The following is a 21861-nucleotide window of genomic DNA, read 5'->3' on the forward strand; positions in this document are numbered from 1 at the left end:
TATTCAGTGGTTTGCAGGGTTGTATAAAACACAATACAATTCTTCATACCTCAGCTTCCAGTAGCTAGATACATGCAATTTCTGGTTAGATACTGAAACTGCTGTCGGATTTTAATACATGACGTATTGCAGGATACAAAATGCTTTGCATTACTTGTTTGTAGACAGCTACTAGCTTAGTGTTCTGAAAGGTTGTGTATAAACTAAGGATAGCCAATTCCGGAATTATTACTTTCCGGACTCCCGAAAGTAAAATCTGACAAATTCCGGAATTCGGAAAATTCCGATTTTGGAATAATTCCGGAATTCGAAAAAAACGGAATTTAGAAATTTTTGATTTCGTTAACATCCCGAAATTCGAAAAAATCCGCATTTTTTCGAAATTCGGAGTTTTTCTCAATTCCGGAATTTTTTAAATTCCGGATTCTTCTCGAGTTCCGGAATTCTTCTGAATTAGGGAGTTTAACTGAATTCCATAATTTTCCGAAATCCGGAAAGTGAAAGTTCCGCTTCCGAAAACTTGTGAACCAACGGTTTAGGAACAACTCAAGTTATTAATGTAAACTTTGCCGACATCATAAAAGAAAAACGAAAGACATTCTGAATCGAAGAAATATAAGATACAGGTTTGCAAGCGGAGACAAAGAAACCTAACGTAACCAGACTAGAAACGAATCGTTTACCGCGTAGCGATCACGGTTCAGTGGTCGAGGTGCTTTGCGAATGCACGTTGTAATTTTTTTTTTAACTTTAGGATTTTTGATGGCGATTGATCCGCGATAACATGTTTTATTATATTCAGATATTTGAATACTCGGATGTTTCAATACTTGAACTATCAAATCTTCAGGAATAATAATAGTAATAATAATAAACTAATAATAGTTATTATTATCTCGTAGAAGATTAAAAGCTAGGAGCTAATTATCGCTCAGGTCATACCATTACAAGCAGAAACGTGACATTTGGAAAGAATATTTCGGTTTGGTTAAATGTTGCTCACGAGAAGAGGAATTTCTCATCTCGTTTCTAAAATAAATAAAATAACATGAGAATGAACATTTTACATTCGAGACAGGTCAAGGCTAACTAAAAACTTTCGACTCTCTTTGGAGATGAGAATCGAGACGAGACGAAAAGTATCGTAAACATATCCCGTCTTGTCTCGATTCACGAAATAGTGTACTTTCATTCTTTAACTAACAATTGCTCTATATACTGAATCTCATAGGCTATTTCGTTAGCGTCTGTCTTTCTCTGCTCTCCCGTAAAGTTGTGATACGATCTACTACAGAATAAAGAACCAATTATCAATTTAACCAAGTTGTTGTATTACTACACATCTGCTTCCCCCTCTGTCAACACTCGTGGATCTCGTTGACGCGACATATTTGCTTTTTTATGCTCCTTTCTTCGTTTACTGAACTAAACAGTAACTATTCTGAAATATACTACTGCGCATGCCTTGTAGATAAATATTTCTGATGCCAATAGTTTCCGTTTTGTCCAAAGAATGTTCTTTTTCTTATTCCCAGCATGACCCTTTTATTACATTATATGAAGAGCATGTAGGTCTAAATACCTCATGTCTTACATAGAATGTAGGTTTAACTCTTCCAGCAAAGAAGAAACATGTGATCATGGTATACAACCCACAGAAGTGATAGGTGGTAATACAGTGGTCGTAATCGCAAACGACACAGAGAGTTAGCTATGCCCTCCCTGCAGGTCTAGTGGTGAGTTCACCGTGAGTTCTCATGGTGTGTGGAGGTGTTTTTGCGCGCTCCGTGAAAGCATATCCTTCGTTTCCTTTGTTTTTTTTATTTTTTTGTCCTGTGCTTAGGACTGTAAAGTGGTGTTAATTACTGGAAATTGTGTCAAGTAGTGCTAAGCTATGAATACCATTCGACAAAATACGTTAAAATTTGAGTTTGGCAAGAATTTCAGACAATTACGACCGTCACCGGCTGAAATACACATATGGTTAAGTGAAAATTTTTCCGATCTGATGAACAAAGTGATTGCAATTCAATTACACAACAAAGATTTCTGTGTATATGTTAAACTGGATACAGCTCTGAGTTTTGAACAAGCTTTACGTACTTTGCCAGACTCTGTTCCCTTCCGTCATTCGACTGGTATTTCCTCTGTGGTGAATATATTGGATGCTACTACTAACTATACTAAAGTCCGTATTTTTGAATTACCGTGTGAACTTAGTGATGATGTAGTACGTGATACCTTGCGTGAATATGGTGAAATTAAACAAATAGTACATGAAAAGTGGGGCACTCACTTAAAATACCCTGTGTTGAAAGGTGTTCGCGCAGTTTATATAGAATTGGGGAAACATATACCCTCTAAACGCCACTTCATGGGTTATAAGGCTTCAATTGTGTATCCTGGACAGCTTCATACTTGTTTCCGCTGTTTGAGTACGGATCATCTTGTTTCCCAATGCAAGGTACCACCTCGTCAGTTACCTCGTCCTCAGCCCAAACAGGGCGACCTTCGTATGACTCCACTTTATCCACTGGTAATCTCCCGAAAACCCCACATTACTCGTTAAACTCACTGTCTCCTTCTTTACGGCCCAGTGTTTCCACGAGTGTTCGTGATGTGTCTCGAGCTCCCCCTCCTTTGGTGCATGATCCTACAGAATTTCCTACTTTATGTCAGGATGTCATAACGGAACCTGAACCAAGTACTACGGCTTTACAAGATTGTGTTGACCCGATTCAGTGCCCCTCGACCAACTCTGTGCTACAAACTGCCCCGCCCAATCTGGCAACGTCGCAGGATGATGTCCCATTGTCTACCTCTCATGTTCAGCTTACTAAGCAATCAGCCACAACTCTTGAAAATGCATCTGAATCTACTTTGCCCTTTACTAGTGCTCATGGAAATCAACTACGGCGATCGTTACGTAAAAAAACGAAAAGTGCTCTCAAATAAAACAGACAGTGTTAGGCAAGCAATCCAAGATAGTGGGAGTGACCCGGAAACACATAGCGGCGGTGGTGACCTTGACTCTGACATGGTTTGTAACAACTTCTCTGCCACACGCGAGTCTCGTGAGCAGAGTGGTGAAACAGAGACTACTGCTTCGTAAGTTCTTGTGTATAGCTTCTCGTCAACACCGTTCACGTGCCTTCTGGTTCTTATGCTATATATTTTATTTTCTGCTTTCCCTGCAGTACGGTTCTCACTTGATGTTTACCGGATTGTTTCTATTTATGTTTTTATTTTTCTTTCTTTTCAAACTTCAGGAAGAGTGGTGGAGATTGTGTTTCAGTTGGATGCAATATTTCTCCCTTTTCCCCTCTGTAGTGAGATGTATTTTTGCACAACTTATCCAGTTTTTGGTGTTATTTTTTTCAGATTGCTTTCTTATTTTATGTATTTATTAACTTGATGGCAGGTTCTCCGTCTCCTAATGGACCTAACGTGCGCCGTCTATGTACAATTAATATTGCTGGCATTCACCATCCAGCGAAACAAAATAGTTTAAAAACTTTTGTTATGCAAAGTGGTTACGACATCATTCTTCTGCAAGAGGTCCGTTTTGAATGTTTTGACTTTCTGCCAATGTACAATGCAATTGTAAATATCGGACCCAACAATCGGGGTACTGCTATCTTAATCAAAAAGGGTATTGTCGTAGAACTGGCCGTGGTATCAGTTTATTTTGTGATGGATTTAATATTGTGAACGTTTATGATATTTCTGGAACAGTTAACAGGCGTTCTCGTGATCATTTTTATAACGAGGAAATTGTGCAGATTTTACCAGATAATTGTGATCCTATTATTCTGGCTGGTGACTTTAATGTACTGGAACGAAAAATCGATACCACTGGCATCTTCAACCCTAGTGTCACTTTTACCTGCCTTATCCAACAGATGCGGCTTCGGGATGTGTGGTGGAATCATTGGACGGTGCCTAAATTTACTTTTAAGAATAGTCATATGATGTCCAGATTAGATAGGTGGTACATAACGTCTTCTCATTGTTCAAATATAATTGAAACGGACATATGTCCAGTTTCATTTAGCGACCATGCAGCCGTTTATTGTGTTCTTAAAATTCCGACAGGTGTCTCGCATACGCATGGTATAAGTTACTGGAAATTAAATGCTCAACTTCTCCATCCAGCTACCATTAGGAATGATTTTCGTCAACGCTGGCAATTTTGGGTACGTCAACGACGTTACTTTTCAACTATTTCTGAATGGTGGACTTCTTACGTTAAACCCAATATAAAACGTTTTTTCCAATGGTACGGAAAAGAAATTAAGCGCGAGACTCATCAGACATTAGAATATTACTACGCTGTATTAAACGATCTCTGGTCTCAACCCAGCAGCCCTCAAAATCTCAGTCATATTCATAGGGTTAAAGCGCAGATTACACGCATACAACTTCGGGCTCTTGAACGATATCAGACGGCTTCCACATCTGCCTCATTTTGTAAATCTGAACGCATCTCCTTTTACCACTATATTCAATCGCAGAAGCGACGTCAACAGAACTACATTGAAGCTATTACGGTGGATGATGCTGGCGAAGTTACGGATCTTAATGATCTTAAGACTCATGTGTATGAACATTTTTCTTCCTTATATCGTACTGGTTTAATCAATGCTACTGCACTAGAGACATATTTCCCGGAGACAATGCCCCAACTGTCTCCTGATGTACACCAACAATTAATGGCGGGCATTACTCCGACGGAAGTCCGAGAAGCATTGAGTACATGTAAAGACCGCAAGAGTCCCGGTCCAGATGGACTAATTTATGAATTCTATGTCTCCTATTGGGATATTGTTGGAGCGGAGTTATGCCACCTTTTTAATGAGCTCTTAAGGCATCGCAATTTCATTGATAATCAAGGTGTCATTGTTCTCATACCTAAAATGAACTGTCCGGTGACCATACAGAACTACCGTCCTATAACGTTACTCAATACTGACATGAAACTTTTCTCTAAAGTTTTAGCACGACGCTTGAAACTTGTTTGTCACGGGATTATTAGTGATTTCCAGGCAGCAATTCATCCAACCAAGAATGTGTTTTCTGCTCTTAGCAAGATTCGTGACATCTCGGAATATTTTAAATTTAAGCGCATACCTGCATGTTTATTATCAGTGGACTTCCAAAATGCTTTTGACTTTTTATCCCATGACTATCTCTACAGTGTTCTACGAGCCTACAAGTTTCCTGATTCATTTATTGACTTGATTCGTGCACTGTACTCTTCAGCCACTTCCCGTGTGCAAATAAATGGCCATCTTACAGCTCCCTTTTCCATAAGTCGTGGAGTAAGACAAGGATGTGCTTTATCTGTATATTTATTTAGTTTGGCGCTTGAACCTCTGTTCTACCATCTAATGTCGATCCCCTCATCAGTGAATCATGATTTTCAAAATATCAATGTTCAAGCTTTCGCTGATGATGTGACACTCCTTTTCGCTACGAATGAACAGTTTGCGCATATTGAACAGTGTCTACAGACTTTCATGCAGGTGAATGGTGAAACAATCAATGTGAATAAATCGACATTATTGTTATATAATGCTTCCATGGGCACGTCATACTTTTCTGTTGACCACCAGTATCTGATAAAAGACCACGTCAAAATACTTGGTATTACCTTTACAGTTCGAACTGACGTGCTGACAGATATAATTTGGGAACCTATGCTTCAGAACTTACGCCTACTTAGTGCAGACGATAAAGGTCGGAGCTTGAATTTGATACAACGCACCTGGTTTGTTAATACTTACGTTCTTTCTAAAGTGTGGTATGCAGCTCAGATCTTTCCTCTGCCTGAGTGTTATGCAAGGAAGATTGACTCTCTCATAGGCTGGTTTCTGTGGAGTGGATTTTATTTTCGACTTCCACGAAATGTTACCTATTGCTCATATTTTACAGGCGGATTACAAGTTACGAATGTGAGACAAAAATGCAAAGCTCTTTATATGCGTAATGGATTGAAGTTATTTCTTGATTCTGACTCACACACATCGCAATGGATATCGTGCTGGACTGTTTCATTAACTGAAAATAATCCGCCATACATCCGCTTTTATCGTCATTGTCCTGCATATGTACGGGAACTCATTGCCGCATGGGCATATGCCCCACCGTTACCCGAGGCTTGCACCATGTCCACTAAAATGTTATATGGCACTTTAATCAACAGTGTTATGTGTCATTCTGTACCCCGAATTTGTCATAAGTTTCCCACCTATGACTGGCATAACTCAATGCCGTTAATTGGCTTATTGGGCATACTATCTATTATACTATGTCCTCTACGCCGAAGTGTACAGTGGAGGAATATTATTTATACTTAAAATATGCTCATAAGACTTTTCCTATGATCAATCTGCATGAAACATCTGTGTTTGCTAATTTCCTCAAAGTGATCTTGTAAGAATCCATAGTATACTGGTTTGATGTAATGTAACGACAGTGTTTGCAATGTACTAGTTGATACAGTTCAATAAATATATTTAAAAAAAGTGGCTAGCACGTGTGTCTTTGGTGTATGGTGTCCCGGGTTCGATTCCCGGCCGGAGAGAATTTATGATTTTTAACTGCTCTCGATGTTTCTGTGTTCGTGTCCCTATCGTTATAAGTTATTAGAAAAAGCAAGTTAAACGAATGAAGCAAGTAAAATTAACAATAAGTAAGTTACTGAAACATGTTCGGTGAGTCAGTTAAAAAAAAGTCTACAAAACAGTGGATTTTCGCGCCGTCCATGCGAATTCGAATCTATCTCGGCTTGACTTTTTATCCATTTGAGAGAAACTATTGTTCCTTTTCGCTACAGGTAGCCAGTCTTTTCGTATTTTTCGCTGTCGTTCACAGTTAAACTGATTATTCTTATTCTTTCTACGAATGATGGATCTTCTCTTTGGTTTCATGTCAAACATGCTCACGTAATGAAAAGACGCTGTCGATAATAATAATAATAATAATAATAATAATAATAATAATAATAATATGCAATATTAGTAGCTAACTCGTGTATGTATTTCGACAATATAATTTTATATTATTATGTGGAAATAAGGAAGGCTGGCTGGCGTTCGCCCCCCTAATCGATGCGCCTTATGGGTCCACGGTGTCCAACGTTGGTCCCATCCCACTATCACCTCCTGTTCTCTCGATATAAGTTATCGACATTTTGCCTAAAGAGGGCTTTGCCGTGGCCCCGTGACTACCCGTGACAATGACTCTCCGTTCATTTTGCATTGAAATCGCTTATTTTTCTGAGTACTATGAGTGCATACTTTCCAACGTTGCTCCCATCACTATACAATTTCCCGTTCTCTCGATATAAATTGCTAATATTTTGTTTGTAAGGGAGATATGGCGTTACAATCATTACGTTTGAAGAAGAATTGAGGAAGATATTGCCTTGCCACAAACAACACTTATTATTATTATTATTATTATTATTATTATTATTATTATTATTATTATTATTATTATTATTATTATTATTGTCATTATTATTATTATTATTATTATTATTCTTGTTGTTATCTTACCACTAATGTTGCCTACCTTTAGATATTTGCATTACAATGTGTTACTAAAAACAAATCAAATAACACTCGTAGCCATTGACGCTTCCGAACTCGAAATACATGAGGCCCGGGTATCGATTCTCGGCGGGAGCTCATGTGGTTCGGATTTCACGTTAATCAGTAGGTCCACGTCTCATATAGCCTCGCTGCTGAAGGGGACGTTAAACTCAAAATCAACTCAACTCAACTCGAAATACATGATTTACAGTTCTCTGTGTTAGAGGAAAGCACATTTATTATATTATTCTTTCAAATACCACGTTTCACAAGTTACTTCACTTTCAGTGTGTAATTTCATATCATCACTAACAACCATCTTGTTCCGATACGAAAATAACCCCCTCCTGCAAAAAAAAATAAAGAAAGAAAGAAAGAAAAAGCCTGACCGTAGCGAAAGTTCGTGAACCTTCTTTAGGCGATTAATCGGGTCCAATATTTCAATAAAAGAGGATAAGTCCCTGCACACAAATATTTCAGTAAAAGAAGAAAAGTTATTCAAACTTTCTGAATACCTATTTATGGGCGAAATTTGATTCCCTTGGAACTTTTTAAGAGTTTGAAGGGCCGCCATTTTGAACATTTTCATCTGTTTATTCTGGTTAAGGAACTCATCAAGATATTTCAACAATTAATGTTTGTGCCAAGTTTTGTCTCAATCCGCTGAAAATTAGGGTATTTATGGTATTTACAAACAGCGTTATATATATATATATATATATATATATATATATATATATATATATGGGAGAGAGAAAAAGTGTTTTGCTCCTTCCTCGCACCTGTGGTTCGTCAGAGCTAAACCGGGCCCCTTTGCAAAACGTATTCACCAGCCTAATCTAAATACAAACCTCTTCCTTGCTAACGTAGAAACGTGGTCGGGAGGTGTAAGGCATGTAGAAATTGTATTTTTAGTAATCATGAGTATGGTCCACTTCCATGTTTTTCTTTTTAATTTTTGCAACTACTTCGGAACGTTCAATTTTTATTCTTTACTAATCGCAAATGGCGTTTACATTCAAAATAAGAGAAATTTTGCTGGCATTTGCTCGGATATTCTTCTCTTTCTAAATGAAGAAAAGAATAAAAGCAATACGCAAAGACAAAAAGTATTATCAGTACCAAACATTACCAATAATAATTGCTACGAAAAACTAAATACGATCTCTTTTACCCTCTCATGAGCTGTATGTATTATCAACAAAATTTTTAAAAAATTTCCTTGATGGGGATTCGAACTTACGACCTTTGAATTTGTAAGCCAGCACCTTGCCCACTACACCAAGATCATGACATGGTGAAAGTAGAGTTGTCGGCGTATTTGTTGTATTTGTGTTTTATGTTCCCACTTCGACAATTTTTACTCTTTTTTCTAAGTTTAACAGCTGTTTCTGGCTTTCTCTTTCGGTGTCGTCCTTTATTTACACTATGCACTATTCGTATTCACAGCTTGTGCCCCTCTGGAATGTCTTATTCAGATTAAACTTTTCTTTTTGCCCCTCAGTAAATATTTGATTGATTTAATTCTCATACTCTCCACGGATGGAGTGCAGGAATGCCAGACTCGAAAAATAGGTGTACATTTACTTTCCTGACAGATAATACATTACTTTCTTTTTATATTTCTAGTTAAGTGTGTTTGTTTTTGGGTCAAAGGATCAAATATATTTTAGGCAAAAATTTTCTTTTAGGCCTTATATCTCGAGAACTACATATTGCGTACCCAAACGAAAACTCTTACTTCACTTAGTATGATGTGCTTATTCCGTGAGAAATACGAAAACTCGATTTAAGGTCCGTTCGAAACTTTTGTGGCCCCTGATCCAAAAACTAATTATGAACCAAGATCGCAATCTTTTGATGCATTTTTGGATCATTCCTAAAATTCTTGTTAATGTTAAGTACTTACTAGAAGTTAAGGGATTCACATAGGACCCTACTAATAACTAGAAATTAAATTAAAATTTCTTAAGGTTCTTTAGACTTAAAGAGGGCCTTTTTCGTCCGTCTGTTGTTCGTCATATATGAGAGCGAAATCGTAAGAAACTATTTTCTATCATAGATTCAACTATTGAAGTATAGTTTCTATCTTCGTCCTTTCGCCCCTTCTATTCCGACCAAAAGTGGTACAAATCTAACACATCAGATTTCAATGTTAAATACAATAAAGCAAAAACCGTAATGGATGGTGTGGAACGGTTTTTGGTACGAATTTGCAGTCCGAAGAATAACTTCAATCTCGGCTCTGAAGCCTCCATTGAAAACGGAAATCGTAGAAATTTTGCCAGATATAGTAGTTCAATATTCTGTCACTTCCGGTATCAAGAGAATTCCCACAGATCAAAAGCCGTAATAGATAGCGTGGAATGGTTTTTGATATGAATTTACTGTCCCAAGAATAGTTCTAGCATCTCTTTGAGAATTTGGAAAAATCTGTTGTTCCTGGTTAACGAACTTAACAAGTTCGTTACTGAATTTTCTACGTCTCTCTCTCTCTCTGTGTGTGTGTGTGTGTGTGTCTGTAGGTTATTTGCGAATTTTTCAATTTTGAACCCTCCATTCGATAGATAAAAACTATATCAAAGAAGTGATGGCATTTTTTGCGTCACTCTTACCGTTTCCGAGGTATTGGCCAAAAAACGGCCGATTTCCTGAGATTTAAGGAGCCATATCTCGGGAACCGTAAGTCATAGACAGATGATATTGGCGTTGAACATTTTGGATGGTGAACATTTTGGTACCAAATAGTAACGTGTGGTTACTGGCCAACTGGCCAACATTCCTCAGATATCGGCCAAAAAAGATATGATATTTTGCGAATTTTTTAATTTTGAGCCTGTGTCTTTGTAAAACTACATATCGTAGAACGTTTTAACAGAACTCTTAAACAAAACATGTGGAAACAATTTAGTACTCAAGGAAATTTAAAATGGTTATACAGGGTGTTTCAAAGCAACACACACAACGTTTGGGAGGTGATTCCTTACACCAAGATAAGACGAAAAGTATAGACCAACCTGGATGCACAAATTCTTCCTTTCGGCGTTACAGGCTTCCGAAAACATGAAAAAACGAAATTTAAAGTTCCATAGCTCCAAAACTATGAGATCTGCCATAGTCGGGTCAAGACTTCACTTAGGAACTAATATGTATACTATCCAAAAATACATGTTTAGGAATCCTAAAGTACCCACGCAACAATTTTTATAGAGGGAATTTTTCTACGGGCATACAATTTGAAGTACTCACAACTACTTCTATAAAAATTGTTGCGGAAGTGGCGCAGGATAATGAACCTTCAATATTTGGATAGAGTACCTTCTAGTTCCTAAGTGAAGTCTTGACCCGACTACGGTAGGTCCCATAGTTTTGGAGCTATGGACCTTTAAAGTTCATTTTTTTCATGTTTTCGGCAGCCTATAACTCCGAAAGGAAGCATTTGTGCACCCAAGTTGGTCTATACTTTTTGTCTTATCTTGGTGGCAGGAGTTACCTCCTAAACGTTGTCGGTGTTGTTTTGAAATACCCTGTATATATTACGAGAATTGTTTAATGAGTATAATAGTAAAGTACATGGAACAATTAGTATGCTGCCCATAGAAATTAGCCTTATTTTTACCAAGTGGAGTGCAAACACACCCCAGTGCAAATTATTTTGTTTTTACTGTTGTAAAAATATTTCTACAACAAATATTTTTAGAGATTAAATGACTTTAATTATTTATTTGTATGAAGTATTTGCACGGCGAAGACAATTGCACTAAAACAATTGTCTTCTAAATATTTACAAATTATTAGAGTGGGGCGCAAGTACATCTCACTTGGTAAAACATGTTACTTTTTAAATATGCATTGTTTTCATCAACGTCCACTAGGTGGTAACTCATTTTAGCTTGCTTTTCATAGCTAATTGTTCCTGTTGTACTGTACAATTATCATGCATAAATATGGAAGTGAAGTGATAAGTGATGTCATAATGCTTGCACCTTTTCTCTCTGTCTTGTACTCTATTTAGAAGGGAAAGGTGTCTTCGGTATTAGAAGATCGTTACTTATTTCGAATGTTAGTGATAATGACTTGTTAGTATTTTCGGATGCTTTGTTGGAGCAAGAGAGAAGGATGAGAAGCAAGAACGAAACCACGAAATAAACATTCTTATTGAACTGAACCAAGAAAGATGTGTAAAGCGTCTTTGCTTTAGAAACAGAAAGGTTCGAACAAAATGTGATGTTTGTGGCAGTTTTATTTGCAAAGATCACTCAACGAAGAAGATTGTATGCGAATACTATTAGTGTTTGTAATAACAGGAATATTCTTACATGTTTCTGTATTTGAATATATAATAGGCAGGTAATTTGTATGGAATCTTGTTTGTTGCCAGATAAATATTAACATATTGTATTTTACACAAAATTGAAACTATACTGTATATGTAAGAAAATATAAGACTATATTATTTTATAAGTCAAAACACTAACTATGCAATTAAAGTCGCATATCAATATTTATATATTATAATAATTAAACATTTTTTTTAAAAAAAGTCCGTGATTTATGTATGGGGTGCATTTTCACCCCACTCGGTAAATAACGTGAAATATATAAGTTGGTTAAAACAAGGTTAATGAGAAAAATTAACTTTTTTAAAGTTCGTTCTAGCAATGCTCTTGGAGCATTCTCAACTGGTCAACGAACTTAAAGAGTTCATTACTGAATTCTCTATGTCTGTGTTTCTGTCTGTCTCTCCGTCTGTCTGTTATTTGCGATTTCTTCAACTTAGACTTACCCTGCACTCGATAGAGCTTCAAAAACTATCAGATAAGTGATTAATTTTTTAGCGTCACTCTTACCGTTCCCGAGATATTGACCAAAAAATGGCCGATTTATAGAGATTTAAAGAGCCATAGCTCGGAAACCAAAAGTCATAGAGAGATGATGTTGGAGTTGATCAATATTTAAAACGATGGTAAATATTTTGGTACCAAATAGCAACCGGTGGCCACTGGCTTGGCCAATGGCCAGTTGGCCAGTGGCAACCAATTATTATCGGTACCAAAATGTTTGACATCTCCTTAGGTATTGATTAACACCAATATCATCTCTGTATGACTTACCGTTCCCGTGATATTGACCAAAAGATAGTTCTGATATCGTGAGATTTAAGGAGCCAAATCGCGGGAACCGTAAGTCACACAGAAATGATATGAATGTTGATCAATACCTAAGAGGATGGTGAAAATTTTGGTACTAAATAGTAACCGGTGGCCGCTGATTAACTGTCTACTGGCCAACTGGCCACCGTTCCCCAGATATTGGCCAAAAGAGTTCAAATTTCTAGATATTTAAACAGCCATATCTCGGGAACCGTAAGTCACAGAGAGATGATATTTTCCTAATTTTGTGAGAAAGAGAAGGTGCCTGTAAAAAGATTTACTTTTACATCTAGGAACAATGACAGTTATCCTTCCCGCTTCATCTCTCCATTCTTTTTAAGTTCGTTCTCGCAATGCTTTTGGAGCATTCTCAACTGGTTTTAATATTGAAATTTCATTGAGCAAAAATACGAGAAACAAAAAGATTTTGAAAAAGTAATTTCAGTATAACAAGAATGCGTTCCATCTCTCTTTCTATGAGCCTATTAAAACGAGAACTGTTAAATATATGACTATCTAACTAACTTTATGACCTATGGAACTCGAAAGTTCAATGCCTCTTTACCAAAAAAAAACTCCGTTGACTTCTGTCCGTAGCCAACTGGATTAAGTTTCTACTTTGCATTGCTATTTCTACTAAATCCATCATAATATTGAGGTTACGTTATAAGTTAACACCCTAAGGGACCTACACGAGATGTACTGTAGTCATAGCATAACAAACTCTTTCTTAGAAATCTAGACATCGATAATTCCTATTTCAATATTCGTGAACATTCTGTTCATAGTGAAATGAAAAAGAATCGAGTTTCGGAGAATGTTTTTAATGGGTGTAAGTTATGTTTATTCGTGTCTGTTAAAATGTTCCAAGTGCCATATTATGACTATGCATTGACAAATATAAAGTGAATATATACCTTAGACTTACTGGTGTAGACTTACCTGATTCAGGTCCTTTAGTCAGCACTTCAGTACTCAGTTCGGCTCCTTGGTTCGCTGCAGAGTCTTACTTCTACTATAACTATCGTCGCAAATGTCACAATTTACTGAATTCAAGTAGTTTTGTTCTTCTACTAATCCTGTACTTACTGTATTTGTGGTGAAATAGAAGGTACACTCATGTCCAAAATTATTGTCGCATGTCTATAAATATGTTGTTCTAGGAATATAATTTGATAACGAATTCGCCCGGTATTTCTTATAATGTTAGTATGTGTATAATTGGCAAAGGCATGCATGTGGCAAATTTCATGTCAAAAGAGCAGTAAATAACAACAATAAAACAAAAACAAAACTTTCTTCTCCATTTAGCAAGATTTTGTTTTACTCATTCTAATTTTTGTATTTATAATTCTTTCCCTATGAAATTTACCACAAATATACATTTCCCGATTATACACATAGTATCAGTATTAAAAGTGCCGTGCAACATCATTATCAAATTATATTCTTACAAGAAGACAGTTATAGATATGTGACAATCATTTTGGACATGAGTGTACATGAACCTACAGGAATATCCTTCTATCACCATGGTTGTCAATACATGAACCTACACAAGTACTTGTGTAAAGTATTTGACTTCGGTACGTGGATACAAATTCATAGACAGAAGTACAAAGAGTTTTTACACACAACGAATTCTTTAGTTAATCAATAAATGAGTTTTGAAATATGCAGTTCCTTTCAATGTCCTTTCGGCGATGGTATGCATAGTTTACAACTTCAGAATACCTTTGTATGGGGAAATCAAGTGATTGGCCTACAGTGACTGAAGGAACAGTCGTGATGGGGATGATGATAAGCAATTCTTATCATGACCTCCACGCTCTCCGGGCCTAATCTCATGTGATTTTTTGTTGGTATCCCAATTGACTTGGCAATTAGTGGATCTTTGTTGAACTTCGTTCGGAAGTGTCGTTGCACTGTTAAAACGGACTGATATGATTGCTTTTTTTGTAAGTGACTAGCCGTTCAGGCTAGAACCCTGTTAGGGGGTTACGCCCTCTCTTATGGAACTGAAGTATGGGGATAGTAGATGTGGGTGACTTTGAGAGGGTCTCAGAGTTCTTTATTAAATCTTGTTACAATTATCAAAGACTCAAGGACCTTTGCGGGCCTAAACATCAGGCAGAGCAAGTGACAAAGCAATTACATGATGTACATGAACGTTAAGTCTGAACATAGAGAATGATTAAATAAGATGCAGCTTAGTTGCCATTATGCTTTGGAGATGAAGACGATAGATGAGGGAGGTGCATGATCACATCACAACACAGGGAAAAGTTAGTTGACGGATGAAGTTATCTCCTCGCCTAGGGGCTATTCTAGGCATTGATGAAGACAATGGGAGCCCATGTTAGTTGTGGATGGATTTATTGTGCAACATAGGATGGAAAGATGGGCAGAAGATGGTCATGAATTTGATAGTCTGCAAGTAACTCCAGATCTAGGGCATCAGGAGGTAGTATGTAGCAGTACAAAGAATTTAGAAGTGATAGAAGTGGATGAGAGTGTCGAAATGGCGATGGGTGGAGTGCCATATGATGCGTAGTATATGATTGAAACTTGAGCACAATATAAGCTTTCTCTGCGTCTGTCACTATCTTGAATAACTGCTCACTTTTGAGCTCTCGCGGCAGAAATCAGTAGCGAACCTCTAACGCATCAAAACTTGTTGAGCTTTTCAATACGTCTGCAAAGTTTTGTGACAATATTCCAATAATAATAATGCTACAGTGAATTTATGAACTCGGGTCGATCATTTGTAATAACCCGGTAGAAAGCGTAAGACAGAGCTTCATTCAACTACCAACAGGTGGCAGTGGTAGTTCTACTGATAAGGGAAGCAACTCTTTTATTCCCGAATTTATTGTAATAATTTTTGCGTTAATTTCTGGAACACAAAGAAAATGTCGCTTACGATACTGCAAATTTAATTCGCACAGAAAAGCAGTGCGCTTCCAGAACATTTCAAACACCATTTTTACTATATGATTTCATAAAGACAATGTAACGCCAATGTATATATATATATATATATATATATATATATATATATATATATATATATATATATATATATATATATATATATATATATATATATATAAACAGAACTATATTAAGTTAATTAAATGAAAACAACGAAAGTTTTACATGTTACTCGAACTAGGAAGCCTTTCAAAACTTTATATATGGTTGATTTTCAATTTTAAAACTTTCTGTTTCAAAACTTGAGTTTATAAGTTGTTTTTCACGTAACTCTATCAATGTTTATTATTATTATTATTATTATTATTATTATTATTATTATTATTATTATTATTATTATTATTATTAAATTTACAGTTCTTTCCAGTGACAGTTCTGGAGACAGCACTGTTGCAGACGTTGAAAATATCTGTGGAGCCAATTTTTGCCACCAAGACATTGCGAGTAATGACAATTTGAAGCGACCAGACAATTACAAAATCTACACCATGGCAGGCATCTATGTGGCTTGTATGGTCCTTGCATCCTTCATAGTTGGGACTACGGTAGACTCTTTAAAGAGGTAAGTGCCACAAGGGTACGATGAAAATTTAATTATTTCATTTAAGAGATCGTTTATTCTTTCAGATCTGGTATCTTATCAGAGTTACAAGATCATCATGGTTTCTATTCGTTTTCAGTTTACATTTTTTGTTTCGCAATAAAATATCGAGGTTACGCAATAAAATACCCTTATATAATACCGAGGTTAAGAACGACGATTCTTAGTATTAAGGTGGGCTTCGAATCACGACCGGTGCAACTGGCGGGTGCAAAGACTATCATCAAATAAGATCAACCTTTACAATATAGGTTGTTTCCCATATGTGGCCTTCAATAGCGCTTGAGTACATGACCATGCTATCGGTGTAACCGACAAGAAATGCCCCCCGGTATAAAATATCTCGAGAAGAGTACCTCCCAAGGATACGCTGTTCCTTTGATAAAATGGGTTATTCCCTACCTAGGCAATTTATACTCTCTCTCATATCCCTGGAAATACAACTTGGCGGTACAGCAAAGATGACTTAATGTTAGCATTATACAAGAAGACTACACACTGGGGTACTGTCTGCCTAGCCAATTTATACCCTCTCCCATATTCTTGGAAATACAACTTGGAGGTATACCAAAGATAACTTAATGTTAACATTGTATATACAAAAGAATACACACTGGGGGACTATCTGCCTAGGCAATTTATACCCTCTCCCAGATCTCTGGAAATACAACTTGGTGGTACTTAATTTTGTCATACTCGAAATCTATGTACATGTTTATTCACGCCTTACCAGTTTATATTTCCATACGAAATTCTTTGAAATAAACTTTGGTTGTACATACATCATAATGGGCTTTATTCTTTACGGTTATTGTTAGTGAATTGTCAACATATAGAAATCGCGTGCTTTGCAGTATCGGAGGAAAATATCGAACACCCCTTCCCCTCAAATCGTCGCTGTGACGAAGAAGTTACTTGCGTCCATAATGTCCCAGACAACACGTACGTGTACGACACATGTGCACTATCCATGCATAAGCCGTACATTTGCACATGTGCATTTGTGTGGATGATAAACACATACATAACCCGTGCATAAGACGTACACGTGAATTTGCGTGGATGAAGCGCACATACATAACCCGTGTTTGTGCACATGTGCATTTACGTGGGTTATGCACACGTACATAACCAGTGACTAAGTCGTGCATGTGCACATGTGAATTTGCATGGATAAAGTACACATTTACAGAACCCGTGCCTAAGCCGTTACATACACATGTGCATTTGCGTGGATGAAGCACAAGTACAGAACCCGTGCTTAAGCCACTATGTGCACATGTGCATTTGCATGGATGAAGTACACATTTATATAACCCGTGCTGTAGCCGTTAAATACACATGTGCATTTGTGTGGATGCAGCACACGCACGTAACCCGTGCTTAAGCCGTTATGTACACATGTGAATTTGCGTGGATGCAGCGCACGTACAGAACCCGTACTTAAGCCGTTATGTGCACATGTGCATTTGCATGGATGAAGCACACATTTATATAACCCGTGCTGTAGCCGTTATGTACACATGTGCTTTTGCGTGGATGCAGCGCATGTACATAACCCATGCTTGAGCCGTGCATGTGCACATGTGCATTTGCGTGGATGAAGTACATTTAAATTACCGGTGCTTAAGCCGTTGTGTGCACATGGGTATTTGCACGGCTACTGCACGTGTGTATGAGACGTCCATAATACCGTGCAAGTGTATACTTTTACTTTCATTCTTTTACTCTCATTCTCATCAACAGAATGTAACCTCCATTTTTGGTAGGTGTCGTTTTTCCTCCAGGCGATGTTATAGAGATTTTTCGACGAATAACATCTGAATGATTATAACGTCCACTGAGCTAGGATACAAGATCAACAGGTGGCAGCATTGTACTGATGTAACTACTGTCAGACAGTTCATAGGTTTACAAAATTATTTTCGTGACCAATTACAGCAGAATATGTTGCGTTATTTGTTGCTTGGCAAACATGTCAAAGATGCTACTTAAAGCTTTGCTCGTTGCAAATAATAAACTCCAAAACTAAAATTGCAATAATAAACTCACCGACAATTATTAGTTACTTGTTATATACTTTGAAGGTGATGTTCTTGCAGTTCATACTTTTCCAGAGCTGTGCTCTGAAGCGTCGCTCGTTGTGTGGTGACGAATTTTGGAAAACCTTCCTTTTCATTATCCTGGGTCTCACCTTCTGTCTCTTTCTCACGAACCGTCTGTCAGACTTATCTAGCCAAGGGCAGCCGGATCCACAGATCGAGCCAGGGGAGTTACCCCACCTGGACAACTATCCAAACGGGTTGTCCGACCTTGCTCATCTCAATCATCGCTCATTATTGCATCATTATTTAGGCTCACGGCTCTCCGTTATGTCTGATCCTCCTATTACCACTGGATCCTCGTTAGATGGACGACATCAAGGCCTTCAACCTGTGTTTGCCGTTCCCTCTGCGTCGGCTGCGAAAGTGGCCAAGAAGAGGGATTTGAGCAACAGACAGCGTACGCAGTCAGGCAGTTCTACTGCCTCTACAACTTCTAACGTGTCCACGAGGTCCAGATCTCCACACGGTCAACAACTCTATGCTGACTCTGTTAAGCAGTCTCGCCAACCGGCAAAGAAACAACATCGAGAAAATGCTTCAGATATTTCAGACATGGAAGCCCAGCCAACCAACGTCAATAACTCATCTCATCTTTCATCTTCATCACCGTCTGTCCCGATACTTCACTCTTTTTTGCTTCAAAATTTTGACACCAAGTATAGTAATGAGAAATTTGTAACAATTCAACTCCACAAGTATCTACCGAATGCTCCTCTTTCCCAAGTCATAAAATCACGAAACGGCATGATACTGAAATCTCCAGACCCTAATTTCGCCATCCTAGTTCGGAATAAAGCTTCATTTGAGATCTTTGGAAAGCAGGCTATCATTACATCTCTTAACTCCGCTAAACGTAAACAAGCGCCTCCCCCAAAACGGCCTCCACTTCTTTCCGTGGTCATTCGTGGCGTTGATCCCTCGTATACCGAAGAGGAGGTTCAAGAGGAACTTCAGTACGAAGGGCATACTGTTCAAAAGGTTGTTCGCATACGAAACAATATTGGTGCCACCTACATGATGCGTGTCCTTACGTCTTCTCAAAGTACAATTGACAACCTGCTCTCTTATGGAGCATATATTTATAAACGTAAGCATCGTGTAGAGCCCTCCCGGTCGTCTGTGCCTCTCCCACTACGGTGTGAAAAATGCCAACAATACAATTCACATCACACCTCTGCCTGTCCAAATCCTACAGTCTGCGGCTTTTGTTCTGGATCTCACCAAACTCGTTCTTGTCCCAACATGGCACAACCTCCAAAATGTTCTACTTGCACCGAACACCACCCAGCTTATAGTTATAAGTGCAAAGGCAAACCTTCTGCTCAAGAGTCCCATCCCGAACTTGTTGTTCCGCTCAAAACCGCCGAATCATCCACCTCCACTGATAATTCCGTTGATGACCCCGTTACAGTTAGTAAATTACTAGAATTTCTTGCCCTTACTTTGCAAAACATCCACCCTTTTCAACGCCAACACGTTCTTCAACAAATTATTGCCGCTGCCAAATCTACATTTCATGTATCTTTGTTCGCAACTTACTCTAATAACTATGTTCACTTTCACACAACTCGCCTCGAAACCTCAGTATAATCGTACCCAGTATGGATATAGTATTTTTGTTTCTTAACATCCGATCCCTTGTTAAAAACAAAGTGCTGTTCGAAACACTCTTATTCGAAGAACAAGTCACAGCTTTCCTCCTTAATGAAACCTTTCTCAAACCCACTTCATCTTGTTCCCTTTCTCGTTTCACTTTACTCCGTCACGATAGTCATATGCCAGCCCTTAGAGCCAATGGTGGAGCTGCAATTGGTTTCCGACATACAATCCCGTTTCGGTCTCATAACTGTCCTCTATTACATCTCCCAGAACACATCATCACCACATTATATTTCAGTAACATCGCCCTCACCCTTGCGACTATCTACGTGCGCCCTGGCCTTCCTATACCTCATGCCTTCTTCTCACACATTTCCAATACTTATAAACACTTTATTATCCTGGCTGATGTCAACTTTCATAGCCGTTCAGCAGCCGAACAAACCTCTTTCACTGACTTCATCACAGTTCATACCACAGGAACTTCTCTTAATCTCCCTCGCTGTACTCGCCCCATCAGTAATACCACTCCAGATATAGCAATAGTCTCAAACACAATCATTAATCGTTGTACTGTTGATGTCCTCGACCTAATTGGCAGTGATCACGCACCCATTAAGCTCATATACCATTCAGGCCTGACTACTGTTAAATCCTCTTTTCCGCCACGCATCTCACTTCGCTATGACAAAGCTGACTGGACTCAATATCGTACCTATCTCTCAAACACCTTAGTTGATTCCACATCTCCCACTACGCCGGACGAACTCACAGATCTAGTCACTCACTTAACCACTTCCATTCAACAGGCATCTGCACTCTATATTCCGCAATCAGAATCAATTCCATATCGTCCAAAACTCCCACCCCAATACCTAGCCTTTGTTCGTCGATCACGACATGCTTACCGCGAATTTCTACGCACCAGGAATCCCGACGCCCTAAGACTTCATCACCAACTTCAACGCACAGTCCGTAACTATATTTCTGCTTACAAATTACGCCAGTGGGTGAAAACTTGCAATCACCTATCCGATACAATCCATCCTAGTCGCTACTGGAAACGCTTCAATTCTCTTTGTGGCAAGCATACTAAGACCCCATATCCGCTTCTTCTACAAGATACGCCATTACATTCCGACACCGAAAAAGCAAATGCCTTTGCTGATTACCTCCAAACTATATTCACACCCTCAGCATCAGATAAAATAGGAAACAATCACCCAGTAGATCAAGTTGACCTTAACTGTCCATCACTCCAACCTCATGTCGCTCATCCACTACCCAATCATGTTCTTACCAGTCCCATCACAGTATCGGAAATCACCTCTGTTGTCCAGCACAAACGCAATACCTCACCAGGTTTCGACTCCATCACCTATCGCCATATTAAGGAAAGCCCCGCTATACTACTCACCCTTCTGGCGCTAATTTATACATTCATATTACGTACAGGTTTTTTCCCTACAGACTGGAAAGTTTCCAAGACCCTCATGTTCCCCAAACCAGATAAACCACCGTCTGCTGTTTCTTCTTACCGACCTATTCAATTAACATCTACTTTCAGCAAAATATTCGAGCGCATTCTTGTGAAACGTCTCCACCCATATTTACTAGACCGCCAATTACTGCCGACTCATCAAGCTGGTTTCCGTCCCTCCTTTTCTATTAACGATCAGCTACTTCGCCTCACAACACTCATAACAAATCATTACAATTCCATCCTACCATCATGCCTTGTTCTTTTTGATCTTGAAAAAGCCTTCGACAAGGTTTGGCATATTGGGTTAATTTATAAACTCATTAAATTT

The 21861-nt window shown here is 38.2% G+C and overlaps 1 protein-coding gene across 1 annotated transcript in view; it reads left to right on the plus strand.

The window, feature by feature from the left end:
• The window catches only part of LOC145673730 (UNC93-like protein), a 68236-nt gene that overhangs the window by 10413 nt on the left and 35962 nt on the right, over window positions 1–21861 (plus strand). Inside the window, exon 3 of the mRNA XM_081743447.1 lies at window positions 16103–16307. Within this exon, the coding sequence (XP_081599573.1) occupies window positions 16103–16307 (205 nt within the window). The remainder of the gene's footprint in view (window positions 1–16102; window positions 16308–21861) is intronic.

This window comes from Thermobia domestica, chromosome 17, assembly GCF_964235325.1.
Source record: "Thermobia domestica chromosome 17, izTheDome1.hap1.1, whole genome shotgun sequence".
Lineage (NCBI taxonomy): Eukaryota > Metazoa > Arthropoda > Insecta > Zygentoma > Lepismatidae > Thermobia > Thermobia domestica.